Raw genomic sequence first — 23630 nt, 5'->3', positions numbered from 1 at the left:
CCTAGGTGACCATGGTGCTTGTCCCCTCCCTAACTCACTCAAGTTTCCCTCTTAGCTCTGAACCTATGAATAAGCAGACCAGGTACAGTCTTAGTGGGTGGTCTAGCCTCTAAAAGAGAAGGGTTAGGTTTTTTCCTTGAACTCTCTGGCTCTTTATACCCTCATCCCAAAGTCCTAGGAAAAAATCACTTAAAGCTTAGGTTTGGCTCATGCCTGGGGTCTCCCCAAAAGGAGAATAGTACAGAGGTATACAATGTCCAATATAAATTAGATGTAGGACACTCAATTATTTCCTCCACACAAAAGAAATATTTATTTACTATGAGGGATTCATGAGCATACATTAACAGGGATTTAAACAAATAGCAATAACTTATAATTATTGTTATATTCTCCTAAAAGGTTGAGATTTAAAAACATCAAAGTCTGAAGCATTTTGTGGGAAACATAATCAGCATTTCAGCATGACGTCAGCTTTTCACTGTCCAAATAGTTCCACGTAAGACCAAGTCTTCTGGCAGGTAGGCCACAGCTTGGGCTAATTGTCTTTCCTGTCATCCTTTTCTCCAAGAACAGTGTAGTTAGCTGCTTGTAGTCACTTCTGACTGATGGGACTCAGGATCTTTTTCCTTCTTGACCCCATGAGACCCCATGAGACCCCATGAGAAACAAAACACTAGGAAGCAAATCAGATGTAAGCAAACAATGCATTCTGATTGGGCAGGACTAATTGTGTGGTAGATGAAAACAATAATCCTGACGTTCAGTAGATCCACTGGGACATCCATCTCTTGATCCCTCTTTAGTCATCTACACTCAAGGGAAGAACGCCATGTAGAGCTGAGGCCTTTAAGATCTAGTCTCACACTCGCCTAAGCCAGTACGTGTGCTGGCTTCCATGTGAGAACAGTTCACTACATGTTCTAGGGGCAATAAAGGAAAGACAAAAAGGAAGCTGTTTCTCTTTTTGGTTGGCACAATGCACCACCCGAATTCTACTAGCATAGGGCTGGGAGAGAAGGGGAGAAAGGGCTTCAGCTTTGCCTGGAAGTTGATGGCCCACTGTGGATCTGTCTCCAGATGAGCTTCTTGGGCTATATCCCAACCCAGCCCTGCCACATACAAAACACACAACATACATAGAAGTTAACCACTGAGGAAAAAGGACCAGGAAAGACTTCATTCAGAAGGTAGTGTTCGAGTAAAGTCTTGAAGGAAACCAAGGATTGATTCTACGAGATGAGAAAAGAGCAGGGGGACAGTCAGTGCAAAAGCATGAACACAGGAGATGGAGTGTCATTGTGAGAAGCAAGAAGGCTACGTTGGCTGGGCCATAGAATGTATAGAAGGCAGTGATGGATAAGATGAGAGCAGGGCCTGTTTTTTGTCTTTCTTTGTATCCTCAGAAGTAAAAGCAGGGTAAGTGCTTAATAACTGACTGTCTGAAGAATGCTAATGTAAAATGCCGAAACAGAGGAGTTCATATTTGATCTCAGAGGTATTAGGGAGCTTCTGGAATTTATTTAGTAGAGGGGAGGTGATACAATCAGGCTGAGGCTTTAGGAAAATCAGTATAAGGCTCTGTGAAGGATAGATTGAAAAAGGGAAAGGCAGGACATCAGCTAGACAGGATTGTAACGTTACATGTGAGAGACGATGAGGGCCTGACCCAGAAGGGTGGTTGTGAGTACAGAATGTTAGAGGTGTTGTAGTGATAGAAATGACAAGATTTTGCAACTATTGGATATATGGGGTGAGTGAGGAGTTGAGAATAGTGTTGGAGTTGGCGAGCCTGAGTGACTGGGAGGATGGTGGTACTCCGAATAATGGGGAAGTTCAGAAGAGGAGTGGTTTTGGGGAAATAGAGTGAGTTCTCTTTTGGACATACTGACTTTGAGATGCCTGCAGAACCTCCAGCTTAAAATGTCCAAGAGGGAGTTGGCAGTGTGGAAGTCATACATATACAGTCAAGTATAAGTTAACAAGACCTAAACAATAGAGATGATAATTGAAATTCATTCATTGAGAGAGTGTGTAGAGGTCGAGATTAGGTAACATAAGTTTGTTGGAACCTGATTATAGCTGTACAACTTAGTCCCTAGTTGAGCAACACGTGGGTAGGAGTGGAGAAGGTGGATGATGGGAGTAATCCAGGGTTTGAATAGACACGAACAGCAATAGAACAAAAAGCAGCAAGAAATTGGAGGTTAGAACTGGAATCGGCAAACTAAGGGCCAAATTGCCCTCTCTTCCTTACCAGCTAAGAATGATTTTTACATTTTAAAATAACATTGTATTTAAACAGAAGGACTAGATTTGACCCTTTGGCCATAATTTGTGAATCTTGAAATGAACTCTCTTTTCATCTCTGCCTCTCAAAATTGTTCGTGCTCTTCAGGGTTCAGATCAGGTACCACCTTTTCATTGGAGCCTGCCCTGCTCCTCCCCAGTTGCTAGGATTCTGTCCTTCCTCAAGCTGCTTATTTTGTTTTGCTTATTTGTGTATGTATTTATACCTTTAGAAGCCCCTTGAAGGCAGATACTGTTTCATCTTTTTCTTTGTATCCTCAGTGACTTGCACATAAGCAGGCACTTAATAAATACTTGCTTGTTTTGGACTAGCCATTAGGGTACGCTTCTTTCCATCAGTTAACAGAATCGATAGTTGTCTGTAGACTAAAACACAAGATAATTATTTATAAATCATTAGAAAGTATTCAGATTTTTTAACCAAGTAAATTCAAATAAGAATAGCAGTAGGGTTTTGAGGTTTGTACTTTAAGGAAATACCTCTCATTCTGTCATCTCCTTTTAAAAAAGTCTGTACAGATTGTCATGATGGAATTTTTAAACCATTGCCCTCTCCCTCATCATTAGCTTGTAATCTTCTAACTACAACTACAGAGGTAGAGCTACTTCTTATTGGGAATGCTAATTTACTTTTGTTGTTGTTGTTAATTTTGGTACTTGCTTTGCTCTGGGGAGTCACCTTCAGTCAAATAAGGGACGTTTAGTAAGCAAGGCTCATGTTAAATATCCCTGTAGAACTTTCATCTTGTAGAAGATCTACATTAAGAAACATCTCTTTGAAACTCCTATTTGACTTGACTTCAATTTTTAATAAAGGACATACCAGTAAATACAATTTGACTGGAGAATCAAACAGAAGTTTATAGGGAAAAAAATGGAAACGTTCTGGCCAGCAGCAGGATGGGGTTCCATCTTTTTTTGGTTGACCTGAGATGAATTTTTTATTTTTTTGCTTTTTGGTGAGGCAATGGGGGGTAAGCGACTTGCCCAGGGTCACACAGCTAGTAAGTGTCAGGTGTCAAGACTGGATTTGAACTCAGATCCTCCTGACTCGAAGGCCGGAGCTCTATCCACTGTGCCACCTAACTGCCCCTCTAAGATGAATTTTTTAAAAAATGTAGTTGATGAGGTCCTACCTTAGTCTGGGTGACCTGCTTTCCTATTCTCCTTCTCCCAGATGTGAGCTGTATGACCTTGGGACCCCTCCCTTAACCTTTCAGTGTCAGAGACTGTCCCCTACCATAACAGTTACTGACCTGCATTGGTAGTGGAAGGTTTTCTGCCTTTCTCTGCCAGTGAAATTCCTAGTTCGAAACAAAGACTAAACCAAAGATGAACCTCTGGTGCTTTAGAGCAAAGACTTTCTGAGGCCTCCCAAGTGCAGGACTGACGTCTGGCTGCTGATGCTATGCTTTCCCAAAAGGAGAAAGGGGGACAGCAGAAGATGACGATGACTGTTTTATTTAGAAGGCAATTTTGGTTTTTTCCACTGCATCCAGAGCAACAAAATGATCAGAGTTGAGGACTAGGTTTACCATACTAGTTCAAAACAATGATATTAATGCTACCTTAAGCCTGTATCATGCTTCACAGAAAAACATGTTTGCATTTGTTATCATATTTGGTATAATAGTTTTGTAAGGTAAGCAGAATGAGGAGTGGTATTCCATTTTTTTTGAGTGAAGATATTAAGGTTACCTGCCCAAAGTCACACACAGGGCCAAGAAGTAGCATCCAGATTTTCTGATTCTTTGCCCCATGCTCTTTTCTCCTACATCCTGTATTTGAAACTGCCACTTAAGTTGGGGGAGTTTCTTAGACATTTTCCCCTCTATTTTAAAAACTCTGATATTAACTTTTTTTTCACATTGTTTTTGTGCTATAGGCCAAGAACAACTTTTTCATGATGGAAGTTCATAAATCATCACGTACTTATGTGCTACGTATAATTAAATCTAATCTGAAACTGTGACCCATATTTGAAGAGAAGCGTGCTTTCCATCTGTTACATCCAAATGCCAAGTTATATTATAATGCTATAAATTCTTTCAAACCCAACCCTAATGGGCAATTCTTAAAATATCCAGTAGAGATGTAGCAGTGTGATAACCAACTATTCTGAACTTAAATCTCATCTGCTTTCACTCTAGATATCTTAAAGGAGATTTTAAAATGTATTTGGAAAATAGCAAGTTTTTTAATCTCTTAGGCAGTATGATGTAATGAATGGAAAAAGCAGGGCCTGTGGCCTAAGGGACCAGGTTCTTGGTCCGGGCCTACACCTGTGGCCAACCTGGGGACCGGGGACGAATCACATCTTGTCTGTCTACCAGATACTCTTTATAGATAAAAGGAAGCATTAGGGCTTAAAGGTCACTAAGGTCCTTGCCATCTTGTAAGTTCTAGATCCGTTCCCCAAAATGTATCATTGTCAAAGGAGCCCTTTTGATAACATATTAAATAATATAAAAGTAGGAATAGGAAAATGTTTCTGTCTAACCACCTCTTGCCCTGTTTTGGCCTTTTTTCAAGCAGGCAGAAGTTGTGGGTGATTGGTCTGGAAGGGCAAGGTATGGCCAGAGAAATTGAATAATGTACCTCACTTCTTAGATTATGCAAGGCAGAAATAGCAGGGCCTATGAGCAAGGACAGTGCCTGGCAGATTTCACCTAGGTATTGCCAGGACTTTTACTTTTGCATGACATCTAAAATCTTTGGTGCTTCCTTAGGTACTGCCAAAAAAAGCAAGATTCTGTCCAAGGAAGAGCTAAGGATTGTGGCATTTCACGAGTCAGGCCATGCTTTGGTTGGCTGGCTACTGGAGCACACCGAGGCAGTGATGAAGGTAAAGCTACTGATGTCTCAAAACTTGTCATCTCTGGGTTTGAACACATGCCATCCTTGCTGCTTGGGCTCTCATTCATCTCCTTCTCTCAGCTGACTGGCGCCAACTCCTCTTGTATCTATCCACTTCTCTCTACTCACACCACAGCTACTTGAGTCCATGCCCTCATCTTCTCCTAATTAGTCTTCCTTCATCTTCCTTGCAGCTCTCCAAACCATCCTCCATACAGTTGCTCAGGGGAGACTTCTAAACCCCATGTCCGACCATGTCACCTGCTATTCAGCAAGCGTCAGTCGCTCCCCAAACCCCTTGGGGTAAAATACAAATACCTGTTTGGCATTTCAGACTTTTCACAGTCCAGCTGCAGCCTGTATTTCCAGGCTGGTCACACGTCTCTCTCTCTCTCTCTCTCTCTCTCTCTCTCTCTCTCTCTCTCTCTCTCTCTCTCTCTCTCTCTCTCTCTCTCTCTCACACACACACACACACACACACACACACACCACACACACACACACACATTTTCTCTCTCTCTGTCCCTCCTCCTCTCCCCCCTCCCCCCTTTCCCTCTCTTCCTCTCTCCCTCTCTCCCTCTCCTAGCCAAATTGACGTACTTGCTCTGTGTCCTCAGCCCAACATTCCACGTACAAGTCTCCTGGTCTTTGGACAGGGCTGCCTCAGCCCTGAATTGTTCTTCTTCACATCTCCCTCTTAGAATCCCTAGATTCCTTCAAGGTTCTGCTCTGATTTTGTGTTCTTCAAGAAGACTTAACTGATTCCACCAGTTTTTATTCAGTTCTTCCCAGCCTCCCCCCTACTCCCCAAGTCACTTTTTATTTACCAAATGTCTTGTCAACTCCCATTAAGTCACTTTTTTATATTCATGTCCCCAGTACCTACCATGGTACCTGGCATGTTGTAAGTGCTTAATAATTATTTGTTGATTGTTTGATAGAAAGTATATCTTGGTGGGTGGAGAGCTAGACTTAGAGTCAAGAAGACCTGGATTCTGGCCCTTAGGAGGTGTGTGATCACCAGACCTCCCTCAGCCTCAGTTTATTCCTTTCTAAGCTTGGGGTGAGAGTTCCTATTGTACTTAACCTCCCAGCCCACTTGTGAGGCTCAAACATGAGAAGATATATGTGTGTATATGTGTGCGTACACACACACACACACACACACACACATATGTGTAAAACTTGGCAGACTTTCCGGGACTGTAGAAATGTTTATCCTGTATATGTATTAGGGAGCAAGCCTGAAAAGCAAGAAGGGTTGGCTTCAAGTTCCACCTTTCACACGAACAGGCCCTGTGACCCTGGACAAGTCATTGAACCCCTCGGTGCCTCTGGCAATGCTCTGAGACTCTCATTTGAAGAACAGCTGGCAGCCAACAGTGCTAGGGGATGTTTCCTCGTCGGGAATTCCCATAGCAATGAATTCACAGGTGTAGTCCAAAACAAATGTTTATAATGATCATTATTACATGGCAGCATCTAGAACATTGTGTGTCTGTCTACTCCAAGAAAACCACACCAAAAGCCAAAGGGGGTCAAGGGACGGAGTATGAGAGAAAACTGCAACCTGTTGAGATTTTTACATCTGGAAAGACTGAAAAAGGTGGTGATGGAAGCTGGTGAACTGATGACAGGTGTGGAGAGGAGGAACCCATACTTAGCCTTCAAATTCTGAAGTAGCACCATTCATAATCATCTTACCTGATTTTCAGTTGACTCAGAGTCTAATCTACTCTTAGGGACAGATAAGTATTGTTTCTAGACAGGTACAGGGTATTTGTTTACTCTTGCATTTAAGAGAAGTTCCAGTTTGTAGTATAATTTAGAAAATAATCTAAGCAAAGGTACTTGTTGTGATCTCATATGCTCTGTTCTGCATGTTTATCTTTATCTTATCCTGGAATTAAGGGAGTAATGGATTAATATAGGATCTGTGTTATAAATGTTGCCCCACTACAAAGTATGTCTCCAGATTGGTTGGTAATTGACATTGTTGTGTGATATTTTCTTTGGCACTTTGTGTGTTCCAGAATATCCTCAGCCTCAAAACTATTGTTACAGTGGCTATAAATTGAAAGTCCCTTTTTACTTCTATGAACTGTGCTACTTCAGTATTAGAATTCTATTCCATTGTCAAGATTGGTGTGTGTATGTTCTAAATTTTTTATTCTCTTTTTGTGGAAATGTCTTTATAATGGAAGATCTAGATTCTGAGAAGTTATAAAGGATAGATAAGCTAGAATTATCAAAAATAGATCCATGAACATTTCACTTAAGCCCCCTTGTTTCTACTGTAACACTTTAATCATATCTTCCCTAGTATTTTTCTTTTTTGTTATTTTTCTTTTTTTAAAAATTTAATTTTAGTTTTCAACATTCACCTCCACAAGATTTTAAATTCCATATTTTCTCCCCATCCTTCTCCCCCCTACCCCAAGACGGTATGCAATCTGATATAGGCTCTACATACACATTCATATTAAACATATTTTTACGTTAGTCATGTATAGAAGAATTAGAACCTATTTGAGGAACCACAAGAAAGAAGAAGCAAAAAAAAAGCACAAATGATATGCTTCAATCTGCATTCAGACTCTATAGTTCTTTTTCTGGTGTGGGTAGCATTTTCCATCCTGAGTCTTTTGGAGCTGCCTAGATCTTTACATTGCTAAGAAGAGATAAGTCTATCAAAGTTAGTCATCACACAGTATGGCTGTTATGTGTACAATGTTCTCCTGGTTCTATTCACTTCACTCAGCATCAGTTCATATAATAATTCTTTCTAGGTTTTTCTGAAGTCTGCCTGCTCATCATTTCTTATAGCATAATAGCATTCCATTACATTCATATACCACAACTTCTTCAGCCATTCTCCAGCTGATGGGCACCCCCTTAATTTCCAATTCTTTGCCACCACCAAAAGAGCCACTATAAATATTTTTGTACATGTGGGTTCTTTTCCCATTTTTATGGTCTCTTTGGGATATAGATCTAGAAGTGGTATTGCTGGGTCCAAGACTATGCACAGTTTTGTAGCCCTTTGGGCATAGTTCCAAATTGCTCTCCAGAATGGTTGGATCAATTCACAACTCCTTCAGCAATGCATTAGTGTTCCAATTTTCCCACATCTTTTCCAGCATTTCTCATTTTCCTGTTTTGTCATGAAGCTCATCTGATACGTGTGATGTGGTAAATCAGAGTTGTTTTGATTTGCATTTCTCTAATCAGTATTGATTTAGAACATTTTTTATATGACTATAGCTAGTTTTAATTTCTTCATCTGAAAACTGCCTGTTCATATCCTTTGACCATTTATTTTTTCTTTTTTAATAGTATTTTTTTCTTTTTTATTTCTTTCAATAGTATTTTTTTCTAATTACATGTAAAGAAAGTTTTCAACTTTCACTTTTATAAGTTTTTCAGTTCCAAACTTTTTTCTCCTTTCTTTCCCCTTCTTCCTAAGATGGTACGTGATCTGATGTAGGTTTATATATGTACAGTCATGTTAAACACATTTCCACATTAGTGATGTTGTGAAGAATCAGAACAATAGGGGAAAATGAACTGAAAGAAAAAACAACAGCAACAAAAAAGGTCAAAATAGCATGCTTTAATCTGCATTCAGACTCCGTGGTTCTTTCTCTGGATGTGAATAGCACTTTCCATCATAAGTCTGTTGGAATTGTCTTAGATATATGCTTTAATTTCTTTGGAAGCCTGGGATTAAAAGTAGCATCAGTGTTGCATTGCTTCCTCTCAGATTGGTTCTTTTGTTTTTTTTTTTAAGTCTCCATTCTGTTTGTGAAATTTGAGGTCCATTTTGACATTTTGCAGGTCTCCATAGCACCACGGACAAATGCTGCCCTGGGATTTTCTCAGATCCTCCCCAAAGACCAATATCTCTTTACTAAGGAGCAGCTGTTTGAGCGGATGTGCATGGCTTTAGGAGGCCGAGTGTCTGAAGCCATTTCTTTTAATAAGGTTACTTCAGGTGAGAAGCTAGCTCTTAGGTGAATCACTGGAGAATTTCTTAACATCGGGTACACAACAGTAATATTATTTTACAGAAGCACCTTTAAAGCCAGATTGTCTTCTTTCAGAGTCAGCGGCCATAAATAGGGTCACAAAATTTGTAATAAATTAGACTGTTTCCTGGAATATCCCATTCAGGTGCTCAAAAGAGGAGATATAACCAAGAGAAATATGGAGGTAGGAAAATAATTTCTAAAGACTCTTTAAAGTTAAAATGTATTTATTTTTTGTTTTATACATATTCTGTATCTACAGTTAATTTTGGTGTTTGAGAATTCTGGATTCACATATTTCAGTAAAAGCAGTTCCACATAACCAAGTCACTATCTGCCATGGAGATAGTTTATTCCTGAGAGTAAGAAAGAGGCCAAACAGCTTATTCATGACCACTGGGTTGGGATGGAGCCCTTTTATTTTGGTACCTGCGTCAGCCTCAACATTAGCACCTTGTTTGCACAAGAGTAGGTGAGGAGAACCCCAATAAAAATCTTAGGTAGACATTTTTAATCTAGTTAAAGTTAACGTGTATTTAAGTTTACTCGTAAAATCCAGATTGGTTTAGTACTGTCTGTGTACTGGTCCTCTTACAAATATTAGTTAAGAGCATACATATGTTAATGAGTGCTTTTTGGGACCTTAGAACATAAACCCAAACAACTTCAGATACAAACACAAACTTCAGGGGTTCAGCTGTGAAATACTCACCTGGCTTAAATTCATGGTGACTTATTGCCAATATGTGAAAATTTGCGGTGTTAGGTACTGGATTTTAATTTAAATTCACAAAACAGCATTAACTTGAATCTTTTTAACAAATTTTGTGAATCTAATGAAGCTGGTGGAGTGAAAGAAACTCTCTGCATTGCCATATAAGTGCATATTCATAATTATTGTACATTTATCTAATGCTTGATTTTAACAACACTAGGATATTAAGAATTACATTTTCCTGTTTTTAGAGAATAGAATTAAGTATAGAAATAGTTGTTTGTTTTTAATAAGGAAGTAAGATGACCAGGAAAAAGTGCCATTTGACTCTTGACTTATGTCTCATCATCCACTATAATTTTGATCACATGGAGAAGGTCTTAAATTCTGTTGTCAGATTCACATTTGTGCTCAGAATAAAGTCTTAACAAGAGAAATCTGTTAAATTGGCCAGCATAAAAAAACCTTTATTTCTTTTGATCCTGATTGTTTAGGGGCGCAGGATGATCTAAGGAAAGTCACTAAAATAGCCTATTCCATGGTGAAGCAGTTTGGGATGGTGCCTAGCATCGGTCCGGTTTCCTTCCCTGACCAGCAGGAGAGCACATCAGGCATAGGACGACGACCCTTTAGCCAAGGGCTTCAACAGATGATGGATCATGTAAGTATACTAAGGTGACTGACTGCCAGCATCACAGATATTTAATTACTAGAGTAGAATTTGCAAATTCCCTAGCAGGGAATCCAAGTTGACTGGGGCGGGGGAGCCCCAAATGTTGGTGTCCTTATCAATATGAGCAGCTCTAATTTCCTCATTTCCAAAGACCTAAAGTTTGTCCTGGAAAGCAGAGAGGGAAGTGTTAAAATGGTTTTAAGTAGTTAAAGTATAACTACCATTCCTAGTTGGCTCTAGTTTTTCACATCTTCTGGTCTTTGAGCAAATTGATTGACATTGCTTAAGTGCTTAGTACACTAAAAATTCTAACCCTCAGCCTGGTACTACTATCCATTCCTATATTTCCTCTTAGTATTTGTTTTTTGTTTTATTTTAAGATATGTGGAAAATAATCAATTTACTATCCTTTGTCATTTAAGTGGGCAGATGAATATTTAGTATGAAACACATCAGTACTTTCTTGCTCCTTTGCCACAGCTACCCATAGACTTACACTCAGGACGCCAAAGAATTGTTTATGGAAAGAGGCTGTAGGGTTTATACGGCCAGACTACCTTATGCTGTAGATTCAAATTCTGAGCATCAAGGTAACAGAAAATGACTGCTTGATAGAACTGATAACCATTGAGATAATCCAGTACCTATCAAGACAGTGTCATTCTCTCAGGATGAAATTAAATGAACCATATGTGAGAAATGCTGAGATGGCTGATTATCTATTCCTTTACTCATCTTATATTTCTTTTCTGTATGGGAAAGATTTGAAAAATGGAGTATATTGAATTTTAAGATTTGTGAGTTTCTTGTGATATGAAATGCAGCAGGCAGTGACACTTTGACTAAAATATCTCTGTATGTCAAGCATCTGCTGAACAGTCTTTTAGTTAAGGTCATTTCCTCAGAGACATTAAAGCCTGGCTCTTCCTGTACTCTAGCACTTCCTTCAAAGGGCATCCCACATAATAATTAATCCTTGATCAGTTTTTCTTTGTGATAGTAGGGGGAGGTTGGCTGTAGGATACAGATTTGCCTAGAGTCCCTATGTAACCTTAAAGAAAAATGTTGTGAATCATCTATCCTGCACCTCCCGCCCCCGAAAAAAAAAATATAATTAGCAACTAGCTGATGAAACTCAGGACCATGAACTCACTCCACATAGTTAGTAATGAAAACATCTTCCTCAACACTTGCCAAGAAGATAACATTAGCTCAATGTCATCTGCCGTTTGTTGTTTGGTTTTTACTTTACTGCTTTCCAGATTGAGGACCAGCATCAATTCCAAAAAACTGAGTACTGTCTGCCCTCCTGAAATAGAGCCTTTCCATGGTGCTGTCCAGGCTGATGTGTTTTCTTTGAGACCACAAAAAATAGTTCCCCTTCCTCCTCCCTAGCCAACACTGGGAGGTGAAACAATGATTTTTCTAAGTGTTCTCCAGCACTAGGAACCAATTCATGCTGCTGTCCATTTTACTTGGGCTTTAGTATTTTTGAATGTGTTGCCAGGTTTAACGTTATCTTTGATATGAAGGGAGCTTGGAAGGTGGAATACCATCACCTAGGGAAATAGCGGGGAGCCAACGGGAAGGAACCCAGAGTCCTCACAGGGAGCTGAACAACATTTAACGTTTCAGTGCATGGAGTAGAGCGGACTGAGCCTCTTCTTGCTTAGCTCTGTTTGTGAAAGGAGGCTGTGCATGCCCCTTAGGTGGCTGTGAATGAGCTGTACCAAGACACTGGCATGGGACAGAGGGAAGGAACTGCCTTAGGGGCTTGCTTACTCTGGGATTCATAAGAGACTTTTCTGCTCATAGGATTTAGGGCTTGGTGTGAGATCTTTTTTTTTTTTTTTGGCCAGGTGATGGCCAAATGGGGTTAAGTGACCTGTCCAGGGTCACACAGCTAGTAAGCGTTAAGTGTCTGAGGACAGATTTGAACTCCTGTCCTCCTGACTCCAGGGCCAGTGCTCTATCCACTGCGCCAACCTACCTGCCCCACTGGGGTGGGGTCTGAAGAGTTCACTTAATCTAATCCTACTGTTTTACTGATTAGGAAACTGTAGACCACAAAATTAAAGTGAATTGCCCAAATTAGTGCTGTTGTTTTTGTTTTTAAAGGAAAGAAACTTTCCTTTGAATTAGGAATTAGGAATTGTAGCTTCTCCTTAGGGGAATTTTTCCTCCTTTTCTTCCAGGAAGCAAAACTGCTGGTGGCTAAAGCGTACAGGCACACAGAGCAGGTACTGCAGGAAAATGAAGCCAAGTTGCAGCTGGTGAGTGTCACGCTGGTATTTTGTGCTCTCACCCCGGGGTCTGGGCCAATTAGAGCCATGGCTAAGGAAGGGGGAAATCTCCTGTAGCCCGTTGAGCTTGGGCTTCCCCCTCTCCACCAAGTGTGTGCCCTTTCTGCTTCTTTTCTTCAACCATCTTGCTCTGTCATTCGCTTTGCTCTTCTTTTCTCCTTCTCTTGTCTCAATAGTACTCACAAGTATTGTTTGGCTGTCCTGGTAGCACTTAGAGCTAAGGAAATTGCTTGTTACTGGCTCAGAGCCTATTAATAAAGAGGCCATTTTTCTTATGTTAACTCTATGTTATCTTTACCAAGGGGAATAAACTCTATTCAATGTCAAGCTCTACCCCTTAGCCTAACCCACATGAAGATCCCAAAACCTGTGGTAGGAGAATAGAGGATTCAGTGCAAACCTATCACCGTAATTCTCTCTCTATGTGTGGCTGATTGTGTAATGTGGGAAGGGTCAGAAATACCATTTTATATTAATGAAAAGGCAACGCTTGGATTAGGATTTTAAAAACAAAAGCAAAAAGAACCTAGGAGGTCAAGGTATTTAGCTAGTGCATTTGTTTGTCTCTGAGGCCTCCTGGTGACCCCTCCCATCCCTCAGGTCATCACGTGTAGAATTATATAACTTGGTCTGCCCAGAGCTGTTGCTGCTAGGTAACTAAGTAAACAGACATTCACACACCCATCTGGGGCTGATGGGCCTGCATGGGAGGGACAGAAGCCAAGCCAAGTTAGAATCAGCACTTGCTGAAGCCTTGCTGAACTTGAGAAGTCTAAGAAGAGAAGTGATCACTGGCTTTTTCTCCTTACTTCCTGTCATTGGAATAGGCTTCTGAAGAGAACATTTTAGTGTTCATAATATCTTGGATGGGCATATAACAGAATCCTAGAGCACAAACTGGACATCTAATCCACCCCTCCTTTTACAGCTGAGGAAACAGGCCTGGGAGCATCAGGTGACTTTGCTAAGGTCACAGCAGTAGCAGAAGGCTCAGAGGTGGGATTTAAACCCAAGTCCTCTGACTTCAGAGCTCCCCAGAAGCAGAACGTGTTATTTAGGGAGGTCATCAGTCCCCTGTTGTTTAAGTTCTTCAGGGAAAGGCTGGATGAGCTTCTCTGCTTTGACATAGCGGTGATTTGTCTTAGGTGTAGGTGGTACCAGGTGGCCATGGAAGTCCCTTCCACCTGTGAAATTCTGTGATTGCAAGCCTAGGACCTCTCTGCTTCACTAGGGCACTTGGGGAGCCACTGATTGTTAGGTAGTTCAGAGTTAACAAACATTTGGTAAAGACTCTGCTAGGGGCTACCTAAAACACAGTCCCTGCCTTCTTGCAGCTTATCCTTGTAGGGGAGAGGAGAGGACACTTCCAGGACATGGGGTCGCAAGGCACAGTAGTAGAGGCAATGGATTTGGACAGTTTCATGAAGGAGATGCATAGGAAATGATCTCTAGTGAAGGAGTAGGAATTCAACAAGGGAAAGCCATTCCCAGCATTGGATTATGCACGGATACAAAGCAGGAAAGTGCAATGTGTTCAGGGGACATAAATGAGTCTGGTGGGCTGGAGGTTGGAATTCAAGGAGGGCTCCAGGAGCTCATGCAGGAAAGTCAGGATGGCATCAGATAGAGGAGGCCCTTGAATGTTACACATTACAAAGGACTTTGAATGGACTTGTTAGGCAGTGGGGAGTCCCTGATGATTTTCAAGAAGTCTGGTAGTAGAGTAACAATGAAGTTGAAAGAGCAAAGATGAGATATGTGGGAAGACCCATACAGAAGTTATTAGAATACTTCGAGAAGGGAGGGTGGTCATCACCACCTGTGCTACAGGGGTGGTAGTGAAAATGAAGGGGAGAGGCCAGATGTCAAAGCTTTTGTTGTGGCAGAATTGATAGGGTTGGGCTACTGCTCATGTGTAAGAGGTCAGGGAGGACACCAAGATTTCAGTCACGGGTTGACTGAGTAGTTAGGTACCCGTGACAGAGAAGGTGATGTCAGAAGGAGATTGAGATAATGCCATTATGGGCATGCTGAGTTTGAAGTGCCAGTGTGACATCCATGTGGAAATGACTTGTCTGCAGTTGGGAAGCTGGATGAAAGGATAGATTTGGCAGTCACCGGGGTAGAAGTAAGAGGGACTAAGATTGAGTGTGTGGTGAGGGGACTGACTCTCTTTGACCCTGCACCTGGCATTGAGCTGGATCTTGCAGCCACAACTCCTGGTTCCTATCCCTGATTGGAAAACTTTTATTTTTCCTGTGAAAAGGAGGATTTTGCAGAGTCTTAGAGGTATCCACAGCTTTCTTCCCAAGACAGTGCATTTTTTCCATTCTCTGCTCCCTTCGCAGTGAGGATATATGGACTTCAGTTCCATGCTAGCTAGGAGACTATAGGGGATATGGATGATTTCCTAGAAGCCACTCATTTTCAGAAGTTCCCTGTATCGGCATCTCTCAGTTGTTCCAAGACTCTTGACTACATCTTCCAGGGGAGGCAGGGTGTTGAATGAATGAATGAACAAATGACAAGGTATCTATTAAGTACTTAACTGTGTGCCATGCACTGTGCTGAATCTGGGGATACAAAAATGAAAAAAGCAAAGCTGTCCCCATCCTTAGTGAGCTTGCCTTCTAACAGAGGAAAGCAATAAGTATTGGTCAGTTTTGGCCAGGGAAGGGTGTTTTGATCTAGGAAGTCAGAAGGGTGGTCAGTGGAGTCATAGGGGAATTGATTGGCATGTCCTTTCCAGTAATTGTTTGTGTTACTGGCATGTCCTTTCCAGTAATTGTTGTATTGGTTTGATTACCGTACTCCCAGTTACAAGTAACAGGTGGAGGGGTGGCCAGTAGAAAGATCAGAGGATCAGATAATTGGGTTCAGGTCCTGTCTGTGCTAAGGTGATTTGTGATCTTAGGCAGGTTACCTCAGGTGGCCTCAAGGAGTTCCTCATGTATAAAATATAAAATGAAGGGATTGGACTAGATGCCTTTTGCCTTTCTTTTCATCCCCGGTACTTAGCACAATGACTGGCAAATCAGTAAGTGTTTATTGAGTGACTAAAATCCCTTCCACTCTAAGTCTGTGATCCTGTGTTCTGTGAGCTTTTTCTCTGTGATAAAGCTCCTAGCTGGAAAAGCAGTCCAAATGACATCTCTTCTTTTTGATTGCTCTTAATTTTTTTTTGTGAGTTAAGTTTATTCAACTGAGAAGTCCTTAAAATAGCTCTGCCAGATCACAACTATTGCTTCTTTTTCTGAGGATTGCAGGATCAAAAGTGAAATGAGGGGGGCAGCTAAGTGGCACAGTAGATAGAGTACCGGCACTGAAGTCAGGAGGACCTGAGTTCAAATCCGGCCTCAGACCAAAACACTTGACATTTACTAGCTGTGTGACTCTGGGCAAATCACTTAACCCCAATTGCCTAAAAATAAAAAATAAATTAAATTAAAAAAAAAAAGTGAAATGAGACAGTTCCATTTCCTCGTTCTTGTCTCCTTTGAGAATCCTCAATGGTGATTCCCCAGCTCCTTAGCTTTCTCCCATTACTGAAAGTGAAGTTATAAGGAATAAGATGCTTTCTGAGGATAGATTGAAAATAGATACAAATTGTCACTACAGCAGGATCTAGGAAAGCTGTGGAACAAGAAGATTAAAGTTTGAAAAACCACCTAACCCCTTTAATCTGTTTTTCAGAACCACTCTAGAGTATTTATAGTTCATCTGTTGCTTGAACTATGGCCCAGTCTTTGAGTTTGGCAGCATACAGACAAGCCACAGTTTAACCAGTTTTCCTAAGGGGCCTCCAGTGGCCTGCAGAGCAGAGATTTGTTGGGAAGATGTTGGAAATCCCATTATCAGAGAGTGGTGGTGGATATTGAAGCCCTTCTGGCCCTAACCCCCACTTTCTAGCCTTAGTTTACACTGTTTTTCTTCATATATGATATATTTCAACCAAACTTCATTACATGAAGTTACTGAAGCCCAAATTTTCCCACCTCTGTTCCTTGCTCATGCTGCTCCATTCGCCCTTATCTCCGTCTGTTGAAATGCTGCCATTCAGGTCCCATCACAAATGCCTCCTTTCCCATATGGGAATATTCTCTTTCTGTTCTATGTTCCCATAACACTTTGTTTATACTCTTCCTATAGCAGTTATCACATTTTACAGTTGTTTGTAGTTGTCTTTTATTTTCCCCTTTATGTTCCTTGAAGGCAAGGACCATATCTTGTTCATTTCCTTTTTTTTTTTTGGGGGGGGTGAGGCAGTTGGGGTTAAGTGACTTGTCCAGAGTCACACAGCTAGTAAGTGTTATGTGTCTGAGGCTGGATTTGAACTCAGGTCCTTCTGACTCCAGTGCCGGTGTTCTATCCACTGCACCACCTAGCTGCCCCATGTCTTGTTCGCTGTTAAATACCCCATGGTGCCTAGCTCTGTTCTTTATAGGTAGTAAGTACTCAGTAAATATTTGTCAGATTTAAGACTTAGCTAACCAGAAACAAGGAATGTGTTATTCTGGTGGCATTCTTTGCACTTGAATTCAGGAGCAATAGAGCTAGTCCTGTTAACTTTGCTTTGCAGTTGCCTTTATGTCTTATTTTAAACCTCTACACATTTAAAATTTTACCAAATCAAGTGTCAGAGATGACTTTCCCTATTGCTGTTCCACTTACTGTAGGATATAACAATCATCCCTTGATGTCAGTACCCTTCCCCTTCCCCAGCTCCACTAAGGTTTTCTTTAGATAGATAGATAGATAGATAGATAGATATAGATATTTATATATTCATGGATATGTGTGTGTGTGTATGTGTATATGTGTATATGTGTGTGTGTGTGGGTGTCCTAAACCCCATCCACCTGCCTATAAAAAAAGTTGCTGCCAGAAAATGAGGAATTGTTAACTTAGGGAAGTGGAACATCATTCTCAAGATGTATCCTTCTTCTGTCTCCCAGTCTGCATTCTTGTCACTGCTTCCATGGGAAAATGATTTGTCCTAGAGCTTGATAGATACTACTCATAGAAATACCCTTTTGAGCTTCATTTCCTGGATCCTGGGAAGGCTGAGAGAGGTTTTACTCTGAAGTCTGTTAGCCTGCATGGATATTCTGTTGAATGGTTTTCTCTTTCATTCATTGATATTCTGATCTCAAAAGGCTCTTGTCTGTATCTTTGAGCCTGCTCTCAGGGCTTATACACTGGTATATTTGTTCTTTCTAGTTGGCTAATGCCTTGCTGGAGAAGGAAGTGATAAACTATGAGGACATTGAGGCCTTGATTGGTCCGCCTCCCCACAGGCCTAAAAAAATGATCACTCCGCAGAAATGGATTGACGCAGAGAGAGAGAGACAAGGCACAGACGAGGAAGAGCCACCCCAGCCACGGCAGCCCCGAGAGGACGACTTGGAGGAGGAAGAATCATCCCAACAGAAATAGTCTGAATTCCTTTCTCAGAGGGTTAGAAAAGGAGCGAGCGTCTCCTCCAGAAACCAGAAAACAAACGTCCCATTCAGTTAACCTGCTAGGTTTCATTTAAACTAGAATCTCCAGTTCTTGTGTTCGGACATCACCGTGAAACCTGTAACATCGCACAAATTACACTAGGCAGCCTCCCTTGGTGCAGGTCTGAGCTGCATTCACTCATTAACCATTAGTAAATCCTTTTGCAGAGGATTTGGGATTTTTATATCTTTTCCCCTACGGGGACACTCTCCATCACAGATGACAGGTGTTGCCTATTACCTAGTGTTCTGATATAAACACTCTTACTGAGAACATAAAACAGTGCTGACCTGTTGTCCATGAAGAACAATAGTCACATTTCTTAAGAATCCCATGTCTGCCTGACAGTTGATATATGACCTTTTCTCTGGTTCCTCTGGCTTTATCAGAATAACTAATGAAATGTTCAAGAAAGGACTCTACAGCTACACTGATCTGATAATTATTTCATCTCTTAACTGTGAGCCCTCTCATTATATCATCTGGTAAATGAGCTTATACTGTTAAGGGAAATGAAAGAAAGCAAATTTATGAGATTAAAATATCTTCACCTAATGCTGTTTAACTGGATATCATGTTTACAGAGATATTCTTAATGCTTTATTTTCAAAGTATTTATGACACTTTGCTTTTTATTACCTGGATGAACTGTTGTAATGTTTGATTAATAAATTTTGCAGGATGATATCCATTTCTGCACAACTTAACTAGGCCTCATTGAGGAGAATGGTTGGGTTTATGTGTCTGTTTAATTTTTTGATAATAGTTTGTAGATTCTGCTGTTAGAATAGGTTAAGTGAAAAACCCATTTTGTAGGAGCCATGGATTCACGTTATTTTTAATGTCTTATTCAGTGCATCCATCATTTACCATCTGGAAGAGCCTGTTTTCATCATTGATAGGTAGAGATGCATTTTGATTTACTTCTTCCTTCATACATGAAGGGAAAGAACTATGTAAGAGTATATCTCTGATATGTTGAATCCTGTTTTTCCCCATCCCTCAAATTTTCTCTGCAGAAAACCATTTGGAGGCATGGATTTGGGGGTACTGCCATGAAGGAATAAGATATAATATATTAAACTGGTAGTCTTGGAATCAGTGTACAAGAAGAAATGTCCTGTTTGTGTTAGGTATGTGAACCCAGGCAGCTGTTACACATACTTGTAGGGAATGAATTATAGGATGGCAATTTTGTTATCCTAGAGAGAGCAGTGAAACAGATTTGCCATATTGCTTTTTGGCATAAGCCCCAACTAAGTCAAATTGGTACTTATCAAGGGCTGCTTTATGCACCGACAGCTCTCTGCCGGCCCCTAGGACTTTGTGATAGGTTCCCATAGCCCGGGAGAAGCTTCGACTCACAGGATAGAAGCTCAGGGTAGATTTGGCTCAATTTGATTTTGGAATGCAGATCTTCAGGTGACCATCCAGAAAAACCTACAAGGAGGACCCAGTTTAGTTCACACCCACCCTATGACCAAATCCCCAAGTGAGCCTTAACAAATCATCTGTGAAAAAAGTCTATAGGAGCACAGGAAATGAAATAAATCAAATTCTTGTTTAAGCATTATAAGGGAGGCAGCCTAGTGTGGTGGGAGTAATGGTGCACTTAGAATCAGAAGAGACTGTCTGCAAGTGGAGTGTCTTGGATCCTTGATTTTCTCATCTGTTTACGGGAGTGATATTTCATAGGGTAGTGGTGAGGACTGAATGAGATAATATATGTATGTCTTTGGAAACCTTGAAGTGTTATCTAAATAGTATCATTGTGTTGGGTTAGGAACCAGTTTCCAGGAAGAAACTCCAGTTGTGTAATGCTTGTAAACACCTTGTAAGGAATGAATTGTAGGATGGCAATTGTGCATTGTGGAGAGGGTACAGACAGAATTCGAAAAGCCCTGGATTTGATCTGCCCTCCAGAGAATCCTCCAGACTGCTGGTCCAGAGCAGACTTCTGAAGGCAGTGCCATGTTAGAAACAGTCCCCTGATCTAGCTTTGGCATCTGTCCAGAGTCTAGGGGCACTGCCCAGCTGTTGGTGGACACGCCCCGGCCATACAGTGAAAAGCCTCTGGCTCACCTTATTCCTGTCATCTGCTAAAACACTGCATTACTTCCTGCCAGGCTCAGGTCGTTCTTAGAATCTTTTTTTTTTCATGTTCTTAGAATCTTGCAGGACAGTGTCTAGGGGTGTTTTATTCATTGCTAGACCATAACTCACTGGTGTTCAAGAGGGAAATCTAATAAGACTAGTAGACGGTTTTGAGGGAAGGAGGTATTCTGTACTGGCTGAAATTCACCTAGATGAGTGTCAGAGAGTCATATAGAAGCTTCCTAGGGTGGAATCGATGAGAGAGAGGGACAGACACACATCTGTCGTGGAATAGGAAAGTGATAGAGGATGTGCAAAAAGGATTTATTTAGCAAGGCACTCAAGGTAAAATTCATAGTAAATTTCTCTAGGCTTTCATCACAAAAATTTAATTCATGTATGATTTCAGGAACCAATTTACTGTGTGGACAAAAGTACTTCTTCTGGGACTGAGAGAGATCTAGTTGGTGTCATATAGCTGCCATTTCTACCAATATAGAAAAGTATACATTTTATTTGACTATTGAAAAGAATGGTTTGTATCAAAACCCAGGAGTTGCACATTTTAGACTTATGTGTCTCTGACATAATTTTCTTCTGCTTTTTGCTAACTTGTTGAAATTTTACAGTTACATGATTTTTACAAAATAACTATTTGGCAACTGTTTTGAACATCCTAATCTTTGCAAAATAGTATATTGGACAAGAAACTTGTTGCCAATTACTTCAGTATATTATCTTGCTAACTATTGAGTAGAAAAGTGAAGAGTGTCTCTCATCAGATCCAGTTCAACAACATTTATTAGTTGTTTACTCTGCACAACACTGGGGAAATGTTTAAAATTAAAAGGAAAAATTCTCTCCCCTGAAAGAGTTAAATTTTTTGTTTGTTTGTTTTAGGCAATTAGGGTTAAGTGATTTGCCCAGGAAGAGTTAAATTTTTTTGAAGGGAGGAAACATGGATAATAATATGTACACAAATACGTCTTTCATGGAGAGAGTGGTAAAGATGTAAGAAGGGAGGGAGGGAAGGCAATGTAGTGGGCAATTCCTGGTACCGTATCCTAAAAATTTGCAGTGGAGTATTCTAAACTCACATGTGGAGTGGATATCATACTCACTTCTCTGGTACTAATCCAAGCCAACAAACTTTTTTTTTTAATTAAATTTTCTTTTTTAAAATTAACAAAATTGATTTTCTCTTGCTCCCCAACTCTCTTCTCTTCTCCACCTTAACACACTGAAAAAAATAGAAGAAAAAAATTTTATACCAACAAATATACATAAAGCAAAGCAGATTTCTCCATTGGCCAGAGAAATATATTTTCCTACTCTACACCCTGAATCCATTACTTGATTCTCAAGAGGTAAATTGTATGTATGCTTAATCGTTGATCCTTTGGAACCATTTCATTGCTTTGATCAATTCTTTAAAACTTTCGAAATTTAATTTTACAGTTTTGTTGTTTTTATAGAAATTGTTCTTCTGCACATTTCACTCTTTTTTTCTTATACTCAAGGCAATCAGGGTTAAGTGACTTGCCCAGGATCACACAACAGCTAGTGGGTATCACGTGTCTGAGGCCAAATTAGAACTCAAGTCCTCCTGACTACAGGGCCATTGCGCCATCTAGCTGCCCCCAGCTCATTTCACTCTTCATCAGAAAGGGATGGGGAAGAGACAAGGGCATGTGTGTAGGCAGTAGGGAAGGAGCCAGGAGAGAGAGTGAGAATAAGTGAGAGAGTGGGGAAGACAAAGGAGTCAGTCTGTTGGAGGAGAGTAGGTAGAATGGGATCGCTTGAATAATCAGAGGGGTTGGCCTTGGTAAGGAGTAAGGCTATTTTACCACGTGAGACAGAGTTGAAGGAGAAGAGAGTGGCTGAAGGCAGACACAGATGAGGAAAAGGTGAGAAGAGGGAGCTCACTGAGAACGGCCTCCATTTCCTCTGCATTTGTAATAGCACAGTAATGTAACATTCACATGCCATGATTTGTTCCGCCATTTCCAACTGAAGGACATCCCCTTTCCAGTTTGCTGATATTACACAAGGGGCTCAACAAGCATTTTTCAAGTTCATACAAGAAATTCACTAGGTAGTGAGGATATAGACAAAAAATGGCCCCAGTCTTCAAGAAGCTTATGTTCTACTGAAAGCAATGCAGCATAAAAATAACTAAGCACGATAATTTGAGGAAAGAGCGAGCTAGGGGACCCAGAAAATCTTGGAGGAGGTCAACCATGAATTCCTCTGGGTGAACAAGAGAGATTCTAAGAAGCAGAAGTGAAGACAAGTAGTCCAGGCGTGACCCACACCTGAGGGACTGCCTGTGCAAAGGGTGTAGAGGCAGGCGGTGATTGTCAAGCTTAGAGAACAGTGAGTCACTTGGTTTGGCCAGTGTCCAGTGGGTGAATATGAAATGAGTCTGGAAAAGTCTCCTGGGGCCAGCTGGTGAATGACTTGACATGCCAAGCAGAGGCCTTCATCATTTATTCTCAAGGAAGGAAGAACTGCTGAAGGTTCTCAAGAGTAATGACCTGCCTGGGTCCAATGGACAGGGTAGCCCTGTGGAGAATGGATATGAGAGAGGCTGTTGGAATAAGCCAGGATGGGGACTTGTCATTGAATCCCAATAGACCTTGATGGTTGAGTAGAAACAACTCAGTGCATGCCAAAGGTTGAAGGTTTCAGTGGCTCCTGGCTTCTTCTATAGCTCCTTAGCCTAACACTTCATTTTTATTTTATAGTCACACTTTACAAATTCCACGTTCTAGCCAAGCTGGACTATCTAGCTGAGGCCTCGGCCGCCTCCCTGCATTGTCAGAGACCATCCCCCCTGTCTGATCCTCCTCCTCTCTCAATCCTCCCTTCATCTCTACCAAGTTAAATCCAGTTTCAAATCCTTCCAGACCCAGTTCAGCTGCCTCTTCGAGGAAACCTTTCCTGTCTGCCCAGCTAAAAGTGCTGTTTCCCTCCTCCACTTTGGTCAAGATTTCTTCTTTGCCCTTATAGTAAGCATGCTGTGTTGTATGCTTATTTTTATACCAGCTATGTCACCAGGGTAAAGAATATAATTGGCCTAAAGAAAGGAACCACTTCTTTTAACCTTTGCGTCCCAGTGTCTTGCACAAAGTGAGTGCTTTAAAAAT

The 23630-nt window shown here is 40.9% G+C and overlaps 1 protein-coding gene across 2 annotated transcripts in view; it reads left to right on the top strand.

The window, feature by feature from the left end:
• The window catches only part of SPG7 (SPG7 matrix AAA peptidase subunit, paraplegin), an 83560-nt gene extending 64466 nt beyond the window's left edge, over positions 1-19094 (top strand). The window contains exons 13-17 of one of the 2 annotated variants that reach the window (XM_020989134.2): positions 5040-5155; positions 9004-9160; positions 10404-10570; positions 12778-12855; positions 18106-19094. In XM_020989134.2, coding sequence (XP_020844793.1) covers positions 5040-5155; positions 9004-9160; positions 10404-10570; positions 12778-12855; positions 18106-18321 — 734 coding nt within the window. In that variant the 3' untranslated portion in view covers positions 18322-19094. The remainder of the gene's footprint in view (positions 1-5039; positions 5156-9003; positions 9161-10403; positions 10571-12777; positions 12856-18105) is intronic. The other variant, XM_020989135.2, reaches the window with a different exon arrangement.
• The last annotated feature ends 4536 nt before the right edge of the window (positions 19095-23630 follow it).

This window comes from Phascolarctos cinereus, unplaced genomic scaffold (assembly GCF_003287225.1).
Source record: "Phascolarctos cinereus isolate Bilbo 61053 unplaced genomic scaffold, phaCin_HiC Scaffold_2;HRSCAF=192, whole genome shotgun sequence".
Taxonomy (NCBI): Eukaryota; Metazoa; Chordata; class Mammalia; order Diprotodontia; family Phascolarctidae; genus Phascolarctos; species Phascolarctos cinereus.
The sequence above is the reverse complement of the archived record's forward strand: the minus strand, read 5'-3'. Positions and strand labels throughout refer to the sequence as shown.